We start from the raw sequence: 17934 nt of genomic DNA, 5'->3' as shown, positions 1-17934 counted from the left end.
CTGTCTGCCCACTGTTTACAGAGGTCTTGTCATGGGACACGTGCAGAGGCTACCCTTGATATCCTCAGGTATCACTGCTCAGAGCATGTGTTTTAAAATCTCCTTTATTATTTACATTAAACAAACATTAACCTTGCTGTTTACAGAACTAGGGCATGAGTCAAGGTAAGTGACCTGTGAGGGAAGCTGCGCCACAGCAGACTGGTTTCTGTACTTGTGGACAGAGCCAGGATGTGAGCTCTGGGCACCGCTCCCCCTCCTTTGTGTATCTGAAGGCACACAGGGCTTCCCACCCGAGCCTGCACTTCCACGTGGATCACAGAGGAAAGGGCCATACTTCAAACCCGGTCCGTTTCCCCTGTTAGGCCTGGATACTTGCCTAACAGTGATCGCACAGCCTCACAGGGCATGACCCAGGCTCTAATCTCGGCATGGGCAGGCCTGCACTAGTTGCTCTTCATGGGACCATCAGGTCTGTCCTCCCATGTGAGCCTGGCACTGCTTGGCCCAGCTGGAAAGACAAGTTTCCAACTGGGGAAAAAAGCTATTTCTCTGGTGAGATCCAGGAGCTGGTGAGCAGCAACAAGCTTCTACCAACCGTGACCGTCCTGAGGGTGGATTTTAATTATTTGCTATTCCAAAGTAGGGCTACGTCTTGGGGAGGTAGGGACAGGCTGGTTGCTGGCTCAAGGCTCTGTGCAGTGGCCTGAGCAGACGTTGGTCTCAGCCAGAAGTCTGACCGTGGGACAGTGTCAGGCTGAACAGCCTTGCTCCTGACCACTAGGCTTCAGAGCAGCTGTTTACAGGCCAGTGACTGATTAAGAAATAGAAAAACCTGAGCGGCAGGAGGTATTCCCAGAAGTAATGGTGGCCCTTTGGTCACCTCACTTGTGCGGAGCCCTCCTACGTGCTGCTGAGACCCCTGCTGGCAGCCTGGGTAACACTGAATTCAGGAGCTCCTGGAGGTAATTTTACAAGTGCCAATGGAGTGGGCTACCTGTCTCGGCACTCTGCAGCAGTGCCTGCCAGTGAGGTTGGAGTTCTCCATCTTCAAGAGCTCTGTATTTGTAGAATCAAAAGGTTAAAATGGGGTCATTTAAAAATTATGTTTAATACAGCTTCATAATTTATATCGCTTATTGGATTTGCATGCTGTGATGCAAACTTAATATAATATTTTCTTTAGAAGATGAACATCATGCTACGTAAGAAACACAGGCTTTATAAAATAAAACACTGGTCTTACTTGCATTCAGCTACAGAAAGCCAGGCACAAAAGCATAGACTGACTATCCCTTACTCTGGCAATTCCTTAAAGATAAAAATCAAAAAGAACTTGAACCAAATTTACTGCTTTTTTAATAGAAAAGGAAGGAAACATTTCAAATGATTGATCTATTCACTAAGCTACTTAAATTTTACCTTAAAGACAGAGATGGAAACCCAGCTCTGTCAAACTGGAAGACACACTGATTTGCTCAAGTGGGGTTCACTGAAACCAGGCACTCCCTGTGAAGCTTTGAGAGCGCCTGCACCTGCCTGCAACATACAACTGCCGCCTTGCAGGTGAGAACTTGGGCAAAGGCTCTGGCAGGGTCTTTTGCATCTTCATCGAATGATCGGTGCCGATCGGTCATTCGTCACTGTTGGCCGGAGTTTCACAGTGGCAAAGGGGTTTTCTCCACTGTAGGAGAGGAAAAGAAAAAAATTAGAAATATTGCTTCAGAGCAGGGATTAGATGTTGTGTGTGTAATCTGGGTGTGTGTGCATGCCAAATGGCACTACTGGGTGTTTCTGTCATACTCCATCTTCTGTTTTGAGACTGGAACTCAGTGTTCACTCGGGCTGACCACCGCGTGGTGCTGGGGTCACAGATGCATGCTGTCATGCCCTGTCTTATGTAGGTGTTGGGGGTTTGGGCTTGTGCAGCAAGGACTTTATTCTCTGAGCCATCTTCCCACTGCATGCAAATCCTGGACCCTGTTCTGAACACAGGTGTCTGGCAGTTTACTGAGTTAGGGAACACATTACACAAGAGGTTGCTTTAGTCTGGTGGAAGGAGCCCTGCTGGGACAAGTCACCCTGCCATGGGTTAGATCGGAACCATGCTGCTCTGTCCCTCGACACCCAGACTGGCTAAAGCCGGCGATGATAGGAAAGGTGGCCTGGGTCTCCTCCATCTCTGAAGGGCCTATGGGGCACAACTGGTTGCTTCCTTAGCAGAAAAGCAACATTGTGCCGACCTTGTGCCCAGGGTATACGTACCTGAGGAATGGTGGCTTCGCGGTCCCGTTTGCATCACTCTGGGAAAGACAGAAAGATTATGGAAGGCTTCAAAATGGGACATTTTTATAATGCCCGCAGGTGAAAGACAGGAGAAGTTAAGTTTAAAGCCACCCATGGGGTTGGAGATGGGGTTCAGTGAATGATGATGTTCTTGTAGAGGAACTGAGGTGAGTTCCCAGCACCACCCACAGCTCACAAGCACCTCTGTCTCCAGTGCCAGGGACCTGACGCCGAGAATCTGCACTCATGTCTGTGTGTGTACACACACACACACACACACACATAAAAATGAATCTTTAAAGCTATTCATGTTTAAAAACATCCCATGATCTTACATTAAGACTCCCTCATATCTAATCATTCCAAAAAATGAGCCAAGAAGAGGACATGTTTTAGAGCTTTGAGGGCCCTTTCTCAGGAGGTGGAATAAAGAGGTGCCTTGGAGAGTGGCAGCAGTGCTCACACACAGGTCTGCTTGGAACATCCTGAATGCTCACAGAAACTCAGATCTTACCAAACTAAACAACAGAGCCATAGCAAGGAAGAAAAAGCTTGCAGATATGTCTCAGACCCAAGCACCTCAATAATGACATGAAAGTAATGGTTAGCTTGGTTTGGGAGACTGATATGAACTGCTAAGAGCTGTCTGGGGACTCAGGCGTGGCTTGGTAGAGCACTTAACCTAGCTTATAAGAGGTCTGAGTTCAATCCTGGGGAAGGGGGTGATCCAAATTGAGGATCTGTCCAAGACCTGCAGGTATGTGGCGGAGCTCTGGGCCTCCCTTAGTAGGACACAGGTACCACCTCCCTCCAATACACCTCTAGGCTGTTGGCTAGGGGACTGGTCTGTACCACCTTTCTGGAATTCTGGAAGTCTTACCATGTCAGACTCTTTCCTGCTGTTCCTGAGATCAGCGAGCATGTGGAGCTGACTCCGCGCCACCCAGCAGAGGGCAGTAGAATATCACACAATGCCTCGGAGCTGAGCCAAGCTGTCCTCAAGTCCCTGGAGAGCTTCCTAGGCTTCCCAGTAGGCACTTGTGGATTCAAAGCAAGTGCCTTGCTTGTTAGTGTGAGTTCTGAGGCTGGAGCCCGGGCCAGGACTCCCACAGGGCAGCATCTCCTCCTAAATACTGAACTCAGCTGATAGAAGTACTAGCTCAGCCAGAGGCAGGCTGGAGGCCCCTGGGCTGTGACCTCGGGGAGTCATCTAGCACAGGACTGTGCACACTCATCACAAGCACAAAGCGACTGACTGCCTGGCCTGGCACATCTTAATCAGGCTTGAAGTGGCGTGAGTGACTTCGTCCTGCAGGGCACTCAGCTTCTTTAGTGGGCCTGTGGACAAGTCACCTCTGATGTAACTTCATGTGACAGCGATGATTAAGGGCCATTTATGATTTCTTTTTTAAAGAACATCAGGAGGTCTGGCCTGTCGATTGCCTCCTCAAATTGCTGGCATGATTGGACTGCCTGGAGCAGCAAGCCAGGCCGCAGCCTCAGCCTGGAAGGAGCCTCTGGGTGCTCAGAAGTCAAACCAGAAGAGCAGCCTCGCAGCCCCAGGCCACCTCACCTATCACAAGCAGCCTCTTCCCATAGGAAACCACTTCCTTCTGTTTTTCCCCTGAGCAAACACTGACCTATGCTGGTGGCCTCGAGGAGGACAGCACCATATCCTCAACTGGAAACTAGAAAGCTGTCCACCTGGCAACACCTGCCTCCCGCCCTCCTGAGACCACAAGTTCGGTGAATTTTAAGGCGCCCGGGATGCCTCAGCATTCAGCGCACTAAGAGAACCAAGCACAGCAAATCCTTGAAAGTAAAGTCTCCATGTAGCCACAGGAACCAACACGCTCTGGACAGGCCTCTCTCACAGCCCCACGTGGAAGCGCCCAGAAGTCCAACAGGAGACTAGCACATGACTCCCAGCCATTCTGTCCCTGTGAGACCTCAGCGCCAGGACATGGTGATTCTGGTCTTAAAGAAGAGACAGTAACTGTGTGGGGAATGCACCGGGGTCCTGGGGAGCTGAGGATGCTATTTCTTGATCTGTTGCTGATTCTACAACCACTTCAAGAAAATTCACTTTAAGGCCGGGTTTGGTATCCAATGCACATATGCCCAGCACTTGGGAAGCTAAGACAGAAGAGTTTGAGGCTAGCCTGGGCCACACAGTTAGACCCTGTCTCAATTCCCCCATCCACTCCCAAACAACGATCTAAGGCCGCAGTCCGGCTGGTAGAGCATTTGTTAGCGTGCAGTAGGCCCTGGGTTCCATTCCCAGCGCGGCATTAGCTGGCCATGGTGGCACCAAGTGTAATCTCAGCCCTGGGGAGGTAGAGGCAAGAGGGTCAGAAACTCAAGGCCGTTCTTGGCTACACAGCAAGTTTTTGGATAGTGTGGGCTACATGACTCTGATATTTAAAACTGGGGAAAAAATGTGTGCTCTTTATGGTTATTCTTGTGTGTGTGTTTGGTGCATGCACATGTATGTTATCCTTTAATAAGGTGTTAACTTATTCCTGACTGAAGGTGCTTTGCTGTGATGGCTTTCAACAGAAAACTCTACTGCGGGCTGGAGAGATGGCTCAGAGGTTAGGAGCACTGCCTGCTCTTCCAAAGGTCCTGAGTTCAATTCCCAGCAGCCACATGATGGCTCACCAATTATTTACAATGAAATCTAGTGCCCTCTTCTGGCCTGCAGGTGTTACATGCAGGGAGAACACTATGCATAATAAATAAATAAATCTTAAAAAAAGAAAACTGTACTGCGAATTCTGGATGAGTTCTTTTCCTGGGCTGTGATCCGTGAAAGAATCCTTTCCCGTGGGATGCTGGATGTAGCGCTGAGCTGAGACAGCTTCTGGCACTCGGCAGTATGCTCCCTTACAGGTCAGGAGGTGAGGTGTGTTTTCAACTTCCAACAGGTGTTTCAGGACCTAATGCCACAGCAAAGATCCAGGACCATCTGCTCGGGCGTTTTCAGGTAGCCCCTCTGCTGTGTGGCGCTGGCAGTGGCCTGAAGTGTAACTTTGCCTTGGAGCACACTGTCAGAAGCATAACTCCCTTGCCCCACCCCTCCAGCAGCTCTCCGTCCCTCAGGGTGACTTCACAATACCCCATGATTCTCTGCCCATCCCAGCTCACCCCTCCCACTTCCTAGCAGGAATGACTACTGCTCCTAAACCCGTTCTCCTCTTCCCTTCCCCTGCAGCCGGGGCCACCATGGCACATAGGCAGGGCCTGCTTCCCATCTTGTGCCATCTCCTGGCAGTTAGTAAGATGCTGGTCGCTGAGCGCATAGAACAACATGGGATGATTCAGGCCATGGTGCCCAAATGGGCCCAGGCAGGCTGCTGGGAGAGTGGGCTGGTTTGCCTCCAAAACACCAGGGTGGCACACACTGGTCACGTGCTCTGGGTTCCCCCGGTCCCCTCCTACTGTTAAAGTCTTTGTGGAGAGGCACAGGGCTAAGAGCTTGATCCCTTACAAGGTGGTCTCAGCTTAACCACTTAGCAAAGCTCATTCCTTGGGACTGGGGAAGACGCTTTCATAGGAGTAAGGGGCTGTGCTACCCACAGTGCTGGGTCCTGCCGAGAAAGCCTAGGGGACCGGGAGCACCTAAAAGAGATGGCCGCCATTTCAGCATGGTAATGTATGCCTGAGATCTCAGCACTTGGGAGATAAAGACAGGAGGAGTTTGAGTTAAAAGCTACTCTTGTCTACACAGCAAGACACCTGAAACTCAAAAGAACAACTATTTCCCTGGGTGTGGAGATACATGTCTGTAGTATATCATCTGGGGAGCAGAAGGCAGGGCAGGTATGAGTTCTGCCCTGAACTCTAAACAAAACAAAAACAAAGAGAGACAAAACAAAGCTCTTGTTGCTTCCCAACTTCAGTTCCCAGGACTAGCATGATATTTCATAACCATCTGTAACTCGGATTTCAGGGGATCTAATGCCTTCTCTGGACTTCCTGCAGGCACCCGGCATGCATGATGGTACACATACATACATACATGCAGACAAACACTCCTTAAAATGTAAAATTGAAAAAAAAAAAAAAAAAGAATGAGAATATAAAAAATATTTAAATCAACAACAAAACACAGAGTCCCAAACCAAAAATGGCCACTGCGCTTGCTCCTTCGTTACCCTCTGGGACGCAGTGCTAATTCTGCTGGTGGTGGCACGGGGCCCGTTTGCTTTCCCTACCTGAGCTGCCAGGACTCCTGATTTGAGCAATTTTATGTGGGGCCTGTCTAGTGGAAGGACCAGTGTCAGTGGTAATTCTCTGTGGTTTGCATAGGATCTTGAAATATTCAACAGGCGTCTGTCCTTTCTGTGAGTGGTGAAAACAGAATACAAACCTCACCCTGGAACCATGAGAAACCCGTTGCGTTTCTGTAGGGGTCTGTCTTCTCCTCTGTTCTTTTTTGTTTTCTTTTTCCTCAGAGACAGGGTTTCTCTGTGTAGCCTTGGCTGTCCTGAACTCACTTTGTAGACCAGGCTGGCCTCGAACCCCAGCTTCCCTGAGTGCTGGGATTAAAGGCATGGTGACCCCATGCCTGACTTTTCTCCTCTGTTTTAAGATAAGGCAAAGCAAACCATCCTTAATAGGATTGGGATAGGAGTCCCTTAAGCCTGGGCAGGGACTCTCAAGTATATCTGCCTTTGGGTTTTGAAAGCCAATTGCTGTTTTGTTTGTTTGAGATTGGGTCTCACATAGGCAAGGCTGGCCCTGGCCTTGAATGTCTGATCCTCCTGAGTGTCACAGGTGTGCACCACCATGCAGGGCTTATGTGGTGCTAGGGATGGAACCCACAGCCCTAGTCCTGCTAAGCAAGCACTCTAACAACTGAACCGCACCCCCATTATTTCTAGGGACTTCCGGCTTTTTACTAGCTGGTATTTTCCGTTATCCTTTGCATCAGTGAGGCAGTCTAGCGTCTTATTGGGTCCTTGGTAAACACCAGAGAAGGCAGTGGAATGTGTCTCATCAGTCAGGGCTCCCGGCTCCTTTCCCTCCTTCTGCTGATAACCACCGCTAGAGACTCTATGGCCATATTTCTCAATCTCCTGCAAGACCCAGGAAGTGGCTGCCATTCTTCTGTGCTCCCCTTTTTCTCCATTTCCCACACTCCTGTAACTCATTTCACCCTTGAGGTACCCAGCTAGGCCAGCTCACAGCAGAGGCCAGGCAGGGTCCAGGAGCAGCAGCTCAGTTGGTGTGGCAAGAGCAAATGCTGCCATTGTAATGTGTGTGGGTGTCAGGCTGGGACTGGAGGTGAAAATATCTACCATCTGTCCACCCGTCCATCCACCCACCTATATTTATCTAAATCTATCAAAAGAATTATAACTAAATGTTAATCATATCCTGGAAATAGGAGTATTACTAAAATTTTTATTTAATAATTTTTCTAGCTTTCAGAAAACTGAACCGAACCAAATCCATCCTTTTATTTATTTATTTATTTTGAATGGTGTTGGGCGTCAAATGCAGGGTTTCTTAGAAATTGCTCTACCACTGAGCTATATTCCTAGCCTCCTAAATTACTGCTATTATTATTATTATTATTATTATTATTTATTATTATTTTATTTTATTATCATCATCATTTGTAGTTCTGGGCATGAAACCCAGGGTCTTGTGCATGCTACTCAAGTACTCTACCACAAACCTACACTCCTAGGCCCAAGTGTACCTCAGATAAGGATGTAGGTACTTTAGATTTCACAAAGGGACCTGGACAAAACCTAGACTCTGGTCTTTTAACAAAAACCCTGTAGCCACCGCTGCTCTGTGGACTTCAGTGTAAGCCCAGCCCTACACAAGCCAGACTTGAAGCGGTGACAGCAGTTGCGTGTTTGAGACAAGGTCTCGTTCTGCAGCTTGTGTTGGCCTGAGACTCACTACATGCCCCAAGTTGGTCTTGAACTCATGGCAATTCTCCAGTCTCAGTTTCCTCAGACTGGACACTGAGGATGCACAACAGGCTCCCATGCCTGGATGCACCGTGACTCCTCAGCCATTTTCCTTTTCTCTATCTTCTCCTCTTCTGTCCTCACTGAAGATAAAATCAGGAGGAAGTCCCCCTGACCTACAGCAAGATGTCTCCTAGCTCCATTCCCTGTGTGCATGCATCACACACAACGTTTAACTTTCTGCTCTCTGCCTCATAAACGTCACCGAGGGACTTTTGCACAGTGGCTCTTTCCTGTCACAGCTTGAATGTCACTTCAGAGAGACCACAGCCACTTATGTTGTTGCTCTATGATGCCCACTGTCCTTCGGGACAGAAGGCCAACTCTTGATGCAGGAACAAGTCTAGGAGGCTGCCCTTGCTTTAACAAGCTCAACAAGGGAGTCCTGCCCCTCCCTTCAGCCTAGACCCAGCGAGGCCTGACTCTCTCCAGCCAGCATGCTGCTCTCAGTGGGAGCCCTGGAGGCCTTGGTGCAGCCCCCACTCAGAATGGCTTTCTTTCTTCCCCTTTCTCAGGGCGTCGTGTGATGCTGGACTTTAAAGAAATCTAACCTGCCACGCCCACCCGGGATGTCACCCTGTTCATTAGTACCTTCCTGGTTTTCATTCTTAGCATGGCTTTTATCCTCTTTGGTTTATTATCTGTTTCCATTCACTATGGTCTAAGTTGCAAGGAAGCTGCGGCCTCACTAGTCCCAGCGTGCCGGGAGTCGGGGTGGGGGGGACTGTAGACACTTCCCCTGCAGTTGCCAAGGGCAAGGAGGCGGCTAGGAGCCCAAGCTCTCCACTTTCCTTCTTAGGGTGGTTTACGACTAAAGACAATGTTTGCACTTTGGCTGGCACAAAGTCCCCGTTTTTTTAAGCTCAGTCCCCCCTCCCTTTTCAGAAGAGGAACAAAATGCAGAGGAAGAGCATTAAAAGCATAAAAGACTAAGACAAAAAATCAAGGAGACATGAAAGTTCCAACAAGACCTAGAAAACTAATGGTGTCAACTGTCCTACACAAGGTAAAGTAAAAAGGAAAGGGGCTTAGAGCTGAGGAGCTGGGGAGAGTGTGTGTCTGCGAAGAGAACCCAGTGGCCACATCCCCAGTCAGCTGTGAACAGAGCCCGCCCCTCCAGCTACGGCCTCTCGTCAGCACTCACGGGAGATGTGGCTGTGGCTTCTGGTCTGGACACTGGGGCTTTGAAGGTAGAAGTAGAAGTCATCTTGGGAGCATCTGGCCTCTTGTCTGACGTGGCTCCCATGGACAGGCAATCCAGGTAGTCAGGAGGAGGGATGACCACGCTGCTCTTCTCAGTCAGGTCCACGGTACTGATGCTTCTCACTGGGGCAGGGCTCAAAGCCAAAAGTTAGGGAGCCAGGTCAGACAAGGCCATACCACCTGGACTCCCAAACCCCAAACATCCCATGGCCAAGGGCGAGGGTGACAGACAGTGACTTGACAGAAAAAGATGAAGTGGGGCTGGAGAGACGGCTCAGCAGTTAAGAGCACAGGCTGCCCTTCCAGAGGCCCCCACTGGATTCCCGGCATCCACATGATGGATCTCAACTATCTATCTATATGTCCATGTCCAGGGATGCCCTCTTCTAGCCTCTGAAGGCACTGTGCATGCATGTGGTGCACACACACACATGAAATCAAAACAACCACACACATGAAAGAAACAGGTGAGGGAGGGTGGGTTATAGCATGGCACTACACACATGCATAGTAGTTTATTATGCTCAAGTGTGTGTGCTTATATACATTTGTGTTTACCTTTTGCTATTTATTGAGACTCTGTCTCAAAAAACAACTCCTACCCACTCCCCCAGTAGTCAGTTTTTCCTTCTTGATACAACAGCATGTTTAGACTTTGCTAGAAAAGGAACAGATGGGGGTCTGGAGAGATGGCTCAGAGGTTAAGAGCACTGCCTGCTCTTCCAAAGGTCCTGAGTTCAATTCCCAGCAGCTACATGGTGGCTCACAACCATCTGTAATGAGAGTTGGTGCCCTCTTCCGGTGTGCAGGTGTAAATGCAGGTGAAACACTGTATACTTAAATAAATCTTAAAACAAATGCCTGGATGATTTGGCACCTGGGATTTAAAAAAAAAAAAAAAAAAAAAAAAAAAAAAAAAAAAAGAAAAGAAAGGAACACATGAAGATACTTTCTGAGGAGAGAGCCTGAGGGATGCTGAGCATGGCATTTGAGGGTCCAAAGGTCAGAGAGTAGTATGCATGAGGGAGTTTATGGTAAAGATGGCCAGTTCAGTGTGGACTTGTTATTCCTGAGGGTCCATTGGGCAGCCAGCTAGAAACACCTAAGACCATAAATATCTACTTCAGCCCGGACAGGTTATGACTGAGTTCCAGTCTGGGTTTTTTTGTTTTTGTTTTTTTGAGACAGGGCCTCACTATGTAGCCCTGGCTGTCCTGGAATTCACTCTATAGACAAGGCTGGCCTCAGACTCACAGAGATCTGTCTACCTCTGCCTCTCTAGTGCTGGAATTAAAGGCATGCACCACTACATCTGGTGAGCAAGTTCTTAAAATTTCCTGTTCCTCAGTTTTAAAGTAGAGCCCTATCTTATAAGATTGCAATTTAAAGTATTTGGGACTATCTCTAAGATGTGTGTGTGTGTGTGTGTGTGTGTGTGTGTGTGTGTGTGTGGTGTGTTTTGCAGGATATTTGATCCTATTGTGATCTCTCAGATTGTGAACTGTAAAAACCTGTGCTTTGGGGGCTGGAGAGATGGCTCAGAGATTAAGAGCACTGACTGCTCTTTCCAGAGGTCCTGAGTTCAATTCCCAGTAACCACATGGTGGCTCACAACCATCTATAATATGATCTGATGCCCTCCTCTGGCCTGCAGGTGTACATGCAGACAGACCATTGTATACATAATAATAAATAAATCTCTTTTAAAAAAAAAAAAAAAACCGTACTTTGTTTGGTACAGCTGAGCCCTACCACACACCTTTAATCCAAGAGCTTTCTGTATACAGAGTTTATAAAGTTAGCCCTACGTCAAGAGGTGGAGCACAAAGCCAGCTGACAGGTTTTAAAGAGCAGGAGGGACTTTAAGTTGGGTATTTAACACAGTGTGTAGAAGACGCTCTTTAGCTCTTGGGCCTTTTGTTTTGCTTTTTTGAGACAGGCTTTCTCTGTGTAGCCTTGGCTTTCCTGGGCTCACTTTGTAGACCAGGCTGGTCTCGAATTCACAGAGATCCGCCTGCCTCTGCCTCCTGAGTGCTGGGATTACAGGCATGCACCACCACTGCCCAGGCAAGATTTATTTATTTTATTTTACATGTGCTATATCTGCATGTACATCTGCAGGCCAGAAGAGGGCATCAGATCACATTATAGATGGTTGTGAGCCACCATGTAGTTGCAAGGAATTGAACTCAGGATCTCGGGAAGAGCAGGCAATGCCCTTAACCGCTGAGCCATCTCTCCAGCCTGGCTTTTAGTTTTCACCTCTTCAGCTCTTGAGCTCCTCAGCTCCTTGGCCTTTGGCATTTTAAGCTTTGAGCTAGCAAGCCTTTGACCTTGTTCTCGTTTGGCCTTTTCCTCCTGGTCTGTCAGCTAAGCTTTTAGGCCTTCTCCATTGGGACGGGAGTTGAGTAGGAAGATCAGCTGGGTTCTTTCTCTCTGCCTCTCTGAGCTAATTTCACCTCAGCATCTGGCTCCTGAGTCTCTATTGGTAAAATAGAATGATTGGGATTTTCATTTAAAACAACATATATGTATATGTACACATATGTAAATATTGTATATGTATATACATATATGCTGGTTTTTTTCTTTTTTAAGATTTGGAATGTATGTTTTACCAGTTGTGAGCCACCTGACTGAGAGCACTGAACTTGGGTGCTCTGCAATAGCGGAATGCATTCTTAAACCCTGACCCATCTTTCCAGGGTGGCTATTTTTTATTGTCACAACCTAGACTGGACTGAAGAACTGGGGGCCACCAGCATGTAGGAGGTCTCCTGGTGTAGTTGCAAGTATAAAGGTAAATGAATATAGCTGGTGAGTTGCTCAGTGGGAAAGAGCTCCTGCTGCCAAGCCTGATAACTTGAGTTTGAGCCCAGGAGCCCACATGATGGAAGGAAAGATTCCTGCAGGTTGTCTTCTGACTTCTTCTGCACGTGTGCTGTGGCATCTGCTCTCTCCCCCACCGAAATAAATAAATAAAATGTTAAAAAAAAAAAAAAAAAAGGTAGATGAGGACGGAGGCTGGACCCTGGGAAGCACAAATGTCTATGTGGCGAAGAGAAAAAGGATGCACCAAGGAAGGACATTCAACAGGGGACACACACAGCACTAGGCCAAGAACTCAAGGTGGGAGAACATTCCAGCAGAGGGTTGCACAGGGTCACGGCTGCTGATAAGAAGCAGCGAATGTGTGCTGTGGATTTAGTACTGCAACTGGTGGGCACAGGGAGGGGTGAGGAGTTGGTGGGCCGGGCCAGGCTTTGCCATAGCAGCCAGGGAAGCTCATGGTCCACAGAAACCAGAGGAGCAGCCATCGGCTCCCATCACACAAGTGTCGAACGCTAATCCCAGGGTGGCTGCATATCTGCACTGTAACTCTAATGTTGTCTGAGGACATTAGGGTCAAGGCAAGGTTTCAGTGGCTGGCAGAGCTGGGCCACATGACCTACCTTGGTGTAGGGATAGACTTTGCTTCCTTCGTATGTTCTTCCAGCAACTTCGTATATGATGAGGGGAACCAGCCCCTCCTGAAGGTGAAGATAAAGAAGACAGACCCATCTGTGATACCCGAGGTAGGCACATAAGCAGTACTCACACTTGGGGATACCCTGATGACAGCTCAGGCAGGCTAGCCAGTCACAAAGGGGCTGAATGAAAAGCAGGCTTTCTCAGGTATCACACACACACACACACACACACACACACACACACACACACACACACACACACACACCTCCCAATAATACCTTGATGATCTTGGGAATCAACACGCTGGAAGGAGAGAACAGACCCTGGGAGTTGTCCTTCTACCCCCACATGGCATACACATACATGTATTTACATGCACAATAAGCATTAATAACATTTAAGCCTTTTGCCACCAGTGACATACTATGATCCGATAATATCTATTCTTGTACCAAGTTCACCTATGTACATGCACAAAACTGCTCCGGGTGTAATAACAGCAGCTGCCCCAAAATAAGGAAGTATAAAGGGCACCTGGCGCAGTGGCTCAGGCCTGTGATCCCAGCACTCGGGAGGCTGAGGCAGGCAGATTGCTGTGAGTTCGAGGCCAGCCTGGTCTACAAAGTAAGTCCAGGACAGTGAGGGTTATTCCTGTGTCGGGAAAACAAACAAACAAAAGGACAACAACAAAAAAACAAACCAAAAAAAAAAAAAAAACAAAAACAAAAAACCCAAAGTATAAAGGGTTCCTAACCCACAGTCAACTTGTAGTCTACAGGAAAGGCAGCAGCTCTCTGAGGTGAGGGCCATTTGATGCGGGTTAGTTCGTGCCCACTTACGCTTTGGAGGTGTCATGCTCCCCATAGAGCCAGCCGTCCTTCTCCTCAGGGATGAGCAATGTGATGATGTCCCCCTGGGCAAAGCTGAGCAAGGTCTTATTGTTGCCGGCAGTGTGAGGGAAGATGGTCTTCACTTTCTGCCTCTTCATCAGGTTCAGTCCAGTTGCGACAGACACTGATCTCTGCAAACTGGGGTCTTCCGACGTGTCTGCTGAAGTGGGCAAGGGAATGCTCGTCAGGATTCAAAAGATGCCCAGCAGGCGAGTTCCACAACCCTTTTATGGAGGCCTGCTTCCAGACCTTCCACGTTGCCCGTGAGGAGGGGACCGACATGCCTCAGCCTGGAGGTTATCAGTCACAGAGGGCAGGGGAGCCCTGCAGCTAAGAGCGCCTGTGAGAGACGCCCAGCCTCACCTACACCATGGCAGCCAGGCCGTTCCCTTCACAGGTGAAGTGTCTACATTTTGTTGCTCTTTCAGTTTGGAGCATGGAGGCAGCTGAGGCAACAGCTTAGACCCACTGCCTTTCTCTGGTGTTACAAGAAAAAGGAGTCAGCTGGAAACGCTGGCGCTGTGGCTTCTCACCTCAGTGTGGGAGCTCTGGAGTTTCCTTTGCTGAGAACTTATTAGGTACCTGTTTGCCCAGAACCTCAGCACTACACAGCCACCAGCCAGCCTCCAGGGGAAGGCCCCATGATGCTGACACTGACAGACAGGGGACTGAGCCCAAAAGAATTCCAAGGCTGGTCCAGACCACAGCAGCTGTATCCATTGGGTACAGCTGAGTCCACAGGCCCTACACTCGGGCCTACATTATGCCACTATAGTTTAGACACAAGCTGATATGTGCCATTCCAGGAAATAGGAAACTGGCATGGGGCTTTAAGATACCTACTTTATTACTGCACTTCATAACAATTACAAGCTTTGTCATTCCTTAACATGTCTCTAATTACTTCAAATACTGAATCTACCAGAAATTTTCACTTTGCTTTTACCAGAAAGAACCAGAGTTATTTGAATATTATTACATACTTTACCTTTCTTCAAAAGCAAATAACTATAAGCTATTCTTTTCCCTTGCTGAGCAATCCTGGCTGTCTTTATAGAAATCTCTTGTCACAATGTCTCATCTCCCCCTACAGCTGAATGCTATGATCCATGGGTTCTCTCCAGGGCACAAAACACCAGATTTGTACTGAAGGAACTATCAGATACGGAACACTATGTGAAGCTAATTTATCACATTCTATCCTATTTATTTTTAAATACAACACCTCTCAGGCTGGAGAGATAGCCCAGTGGTTAGGAGCAGGTATTAAACTTGTAGAGGATTTGAGTTAGGTCCCAAGCATCCACGGCAAGCAGTTCACAACTGCCTCTACTGGCCTCCATAAGGCACTGTGCTCATGTGCATATACCCCCACACTGGCACATGATAAAAAAAAAAATCTTGCCAGGCGTGGTGGCGCATGCTTTTAATCCCAGCACTCGGGAGGCAGAGGCAGGTGGATTGCTGTGAGTTTGAGGCCAGCCTGGTCTACAAAGTGAGTCCAGGATAGCCAGAACTGTTACACAGAGAAACCCTGTCTCAAAAAACCTAAAAAAAAAAAAAACTTAAAATACTTCTCAACAAAATATTTACTTTGTAGTCATCTACCAGTAGGTAGATTAGGGCTACAGAAACATGTCACTTATCAAATGTGTTATGGTTTAGACCAGACCTTATATAGTCCCTCCCCCTCACTCTCTCCCCTGCCACTTCCCCGCCACCCCCCAGGGCTTCACATGTGCTAGACAAATGTTCTACTATGGAGCTACAATCTCAGCTCCAGCCTTTCTTCTTTGAGGTATGAGCTATTAAAGGCCAGGGCTGTACGTATGCATCCACTATACCTGTGCGCCTACCTTTCCCACATAATACATTTACCAAAACAGCAGCAGCAGCAGCAGCAGCAGCAGCAGCAGCAGCAACAAGCTGGCACCATGTCTCCGGTCTGACAAATTATTTTTTAAATTGTAAAAAGGGAGCTGGAGAGATGGCTCTGAGGTTCAGAGTACTTCCTCTTTTGGTAAAGGACCTGGATTTGGTCCTCAGCATCCATACTGAGTGGCTCACAGTCACCTGTAACTCCATCTCCAGGGGCTCTAACACCTTCTCCTGGCTTCCAAGAACACTAGCACACACGAGGCACACATTAACACCACACACATACACATAAATAAAAACAAGCCTTTAAAAAATTAAATAGAACAACTTAATACATTTCCATAAAAGAAATCAAACTAAATCTCTTACTTGTTGAGTTGTTTGTTTTCTCTGAACTCTGTGCAGCTGTTGCTGGGTTATTGAACATATCAATCAAAGGACTGGTATAGGCTTTGACTGAAGGAGCTGGGGGCATCTTTGGTACATGTTTAGAAAGGGTGTCATAGTCTTTCCCAATCTGGAGAAACAAATCATTATTAGTCTAATATTAGAATAATACAAATTTCCAAGATTGCTTTTTATCATATGGCAGAAACTGCACTTACTTAGTTGTGAATATTTCAAAAGTATTCATTTATTTAGAAAAGGACTCTTACTGTGTAGTCCTGGAACTCTCTGTGTAGACCAGGCCGTACTCAAACTCAGAGAGGGCTGCTGCCTCTGCCTCCCAAGTGCTGGGATTACCGCTGTCTAGGCAGGCTCCCTCTTAAGTGCTACTTGGCTATGGGAGTCTACATTCAAAACCATTTTTTGGAAAGAATTTTGAATGTATTATATTAACTTGTTTAGCACACAGCTTTGATGACAATCAATGTATGGCTAATCTTCTTTCATATACGCCTTCACCCAGATTCCCAAACCAGGCCTGCATTATTTTTGAAGCAATTCTCAGACATATCATTTCTTTTCTTTCTCTTTTGGAAAAAGGTCTTCCTATGTAGTCTAGGCTGGCCTCAAACTTATGACCCTCTGGCTGCAGTCTTCCAGGTACTGAATGGCACCAGTGTTTTCTAGTCTGTTCTCTCAAACATTTGCACAGTCAATTCTAGTTCTGCAGGAAGAGGGGGAAAGGACAGGAAACAAGTCTAGGACTAGGAAGGGAGGGCTCCTGGTGTCTATCACCAAAGCCAGGCCTGGCCCGCAGTCAGGACACATGCAGAAGGGGACCGATTCCTACCATCTTGCTTCTTTCGATCATGGGTGACGGCTGTGGCGTGCCGGACACTGGGGTAGACATGGGCGTCTTTATCTCTTCTATCATGTTCATGATTTTCTCTGGTACTTTTGTGGCATCACAACAGGTTTCCTGCCACCGGGGAAGCTTGGAATTAAGTAATTCTGCAGACTGTAAATCCAGAAGAAACAAAATTAAAGACAAAGGCACACTGTTTGAAGAGCTGATGAAAGCCGCTTCAGACAGCATCTCTATTGATAAATTATGGATTTATCCGAGCATGGGGGCTCAGAGTCTCATTGAGTGAGCAGCTTAAGGAACCACGAACATCTACTGTGTCTCAGCTGCTGAAGAGGCAGACTCAGGACCTAGCGGAACTTACCTGCTTCCTCAGCGTGAATACAGAACATCCAGCTAACACCGGACCATAAATGATTAAGAATCTGCTGGGGCTGGGAGTAGCTCAGAGGCAGAATACATGTTTAGTATGCATGAGATGTGTGCATGCTCGTGTACATCTCAAAAACAAAAACAAAAAACAAAACAACAACAAAAACAAGCAAAAACCATTCAAAAGCTAAAAGCGAAGAGGAGATAAGCAACCGCTATGATTGTTTCATTTTCCAGATGTCCCTAGAAATGACAATCACCATCTCTCAACAGTACTTCTAAAACCAACCTCTATTGTGGTAAGAGGCTCAAGACTGAAAGTGTTAGGCAAATGAATCTGTGTTCCAGGAAGTCCACCTGTGGGAAAGAGCCTACAGGTGGAGAGGTGGGGCGGGAGGGGGCAGGCGGGGGTGTGTGTGCTAAGGGAGCCTTCTGTCACAGCCTAAAGGCTCAGCACAGTAGTTGGCTGGCAGCACAGGAGACACAAAAGGGCAGAGTGAGACACTGAAACTCTGGAGGCTGAAGCTGAGGGGCCGGTCCTGCTCCCATGAGCCTCTCTGGCTCTACTCCTGCAGTGGGTCTCTCAGAGGCT

At 47.7% G+C, this 17934-nt stretch overlaps 1 protein-coding gene across 1 annotated transcript in view; it reads right to left on the bottom strand.

Annotated features, from left to right (window-relative positions):
* Nucleotides 1-806: 806 nt before the first annotated feature.
* Baiap2l1 (BAR/IMD domain containing adaptor protein 2 like 1) overlaps nt 807-17934 on the bottom strand; it is a 94656-nt gene continuing 77528 nt past the window's right edge. Inside the window, exons 8-14 of the mRNA XM_051162977.1 lie at nt 16956-17123; nt 16088-16235; nt 13790-14000; nt 12932-13009; nt 9421-9613; nt 2266-2303; nt 807-1684 (exon numbers count right to left, since the gene is read on the bottom strand). Of these exons, the coding sequence (XP_051018934.1) occupies nt 1609-1684; nt 2266-2303; nt 9421-9613; nt 12932-13009; nt 13790-14000; nt 16088-16235; nt 16956-17123 (912 nt within the window). The 3' untranslated portion in view covers nt 807-1608. The remainder of the gene's footprint in view (nt 1685-2265; nt 2304-9420; nt 9614-12931; nt 13010-13789; nt 14001-16087; nt 16236-16955; nt 17124-17934) is intronic.

The sequence above is a fragment of the Acomys russatus genome, chromosome 19, assembly GCF_903995435.1.
Source record: "Acomys russatus chromosome 19, mAcoRus1.1, whole genome shotgun sequence".
Classification (NCBI taxonomy): Eukaryota; Metazoa; Chordata; class Mammalia; order Rodentia; family Muridae; genus Acomys; species Acomys russatus.
This window is presented reverse-complemented; position numbering and strand designations above follow the sequence as displayed.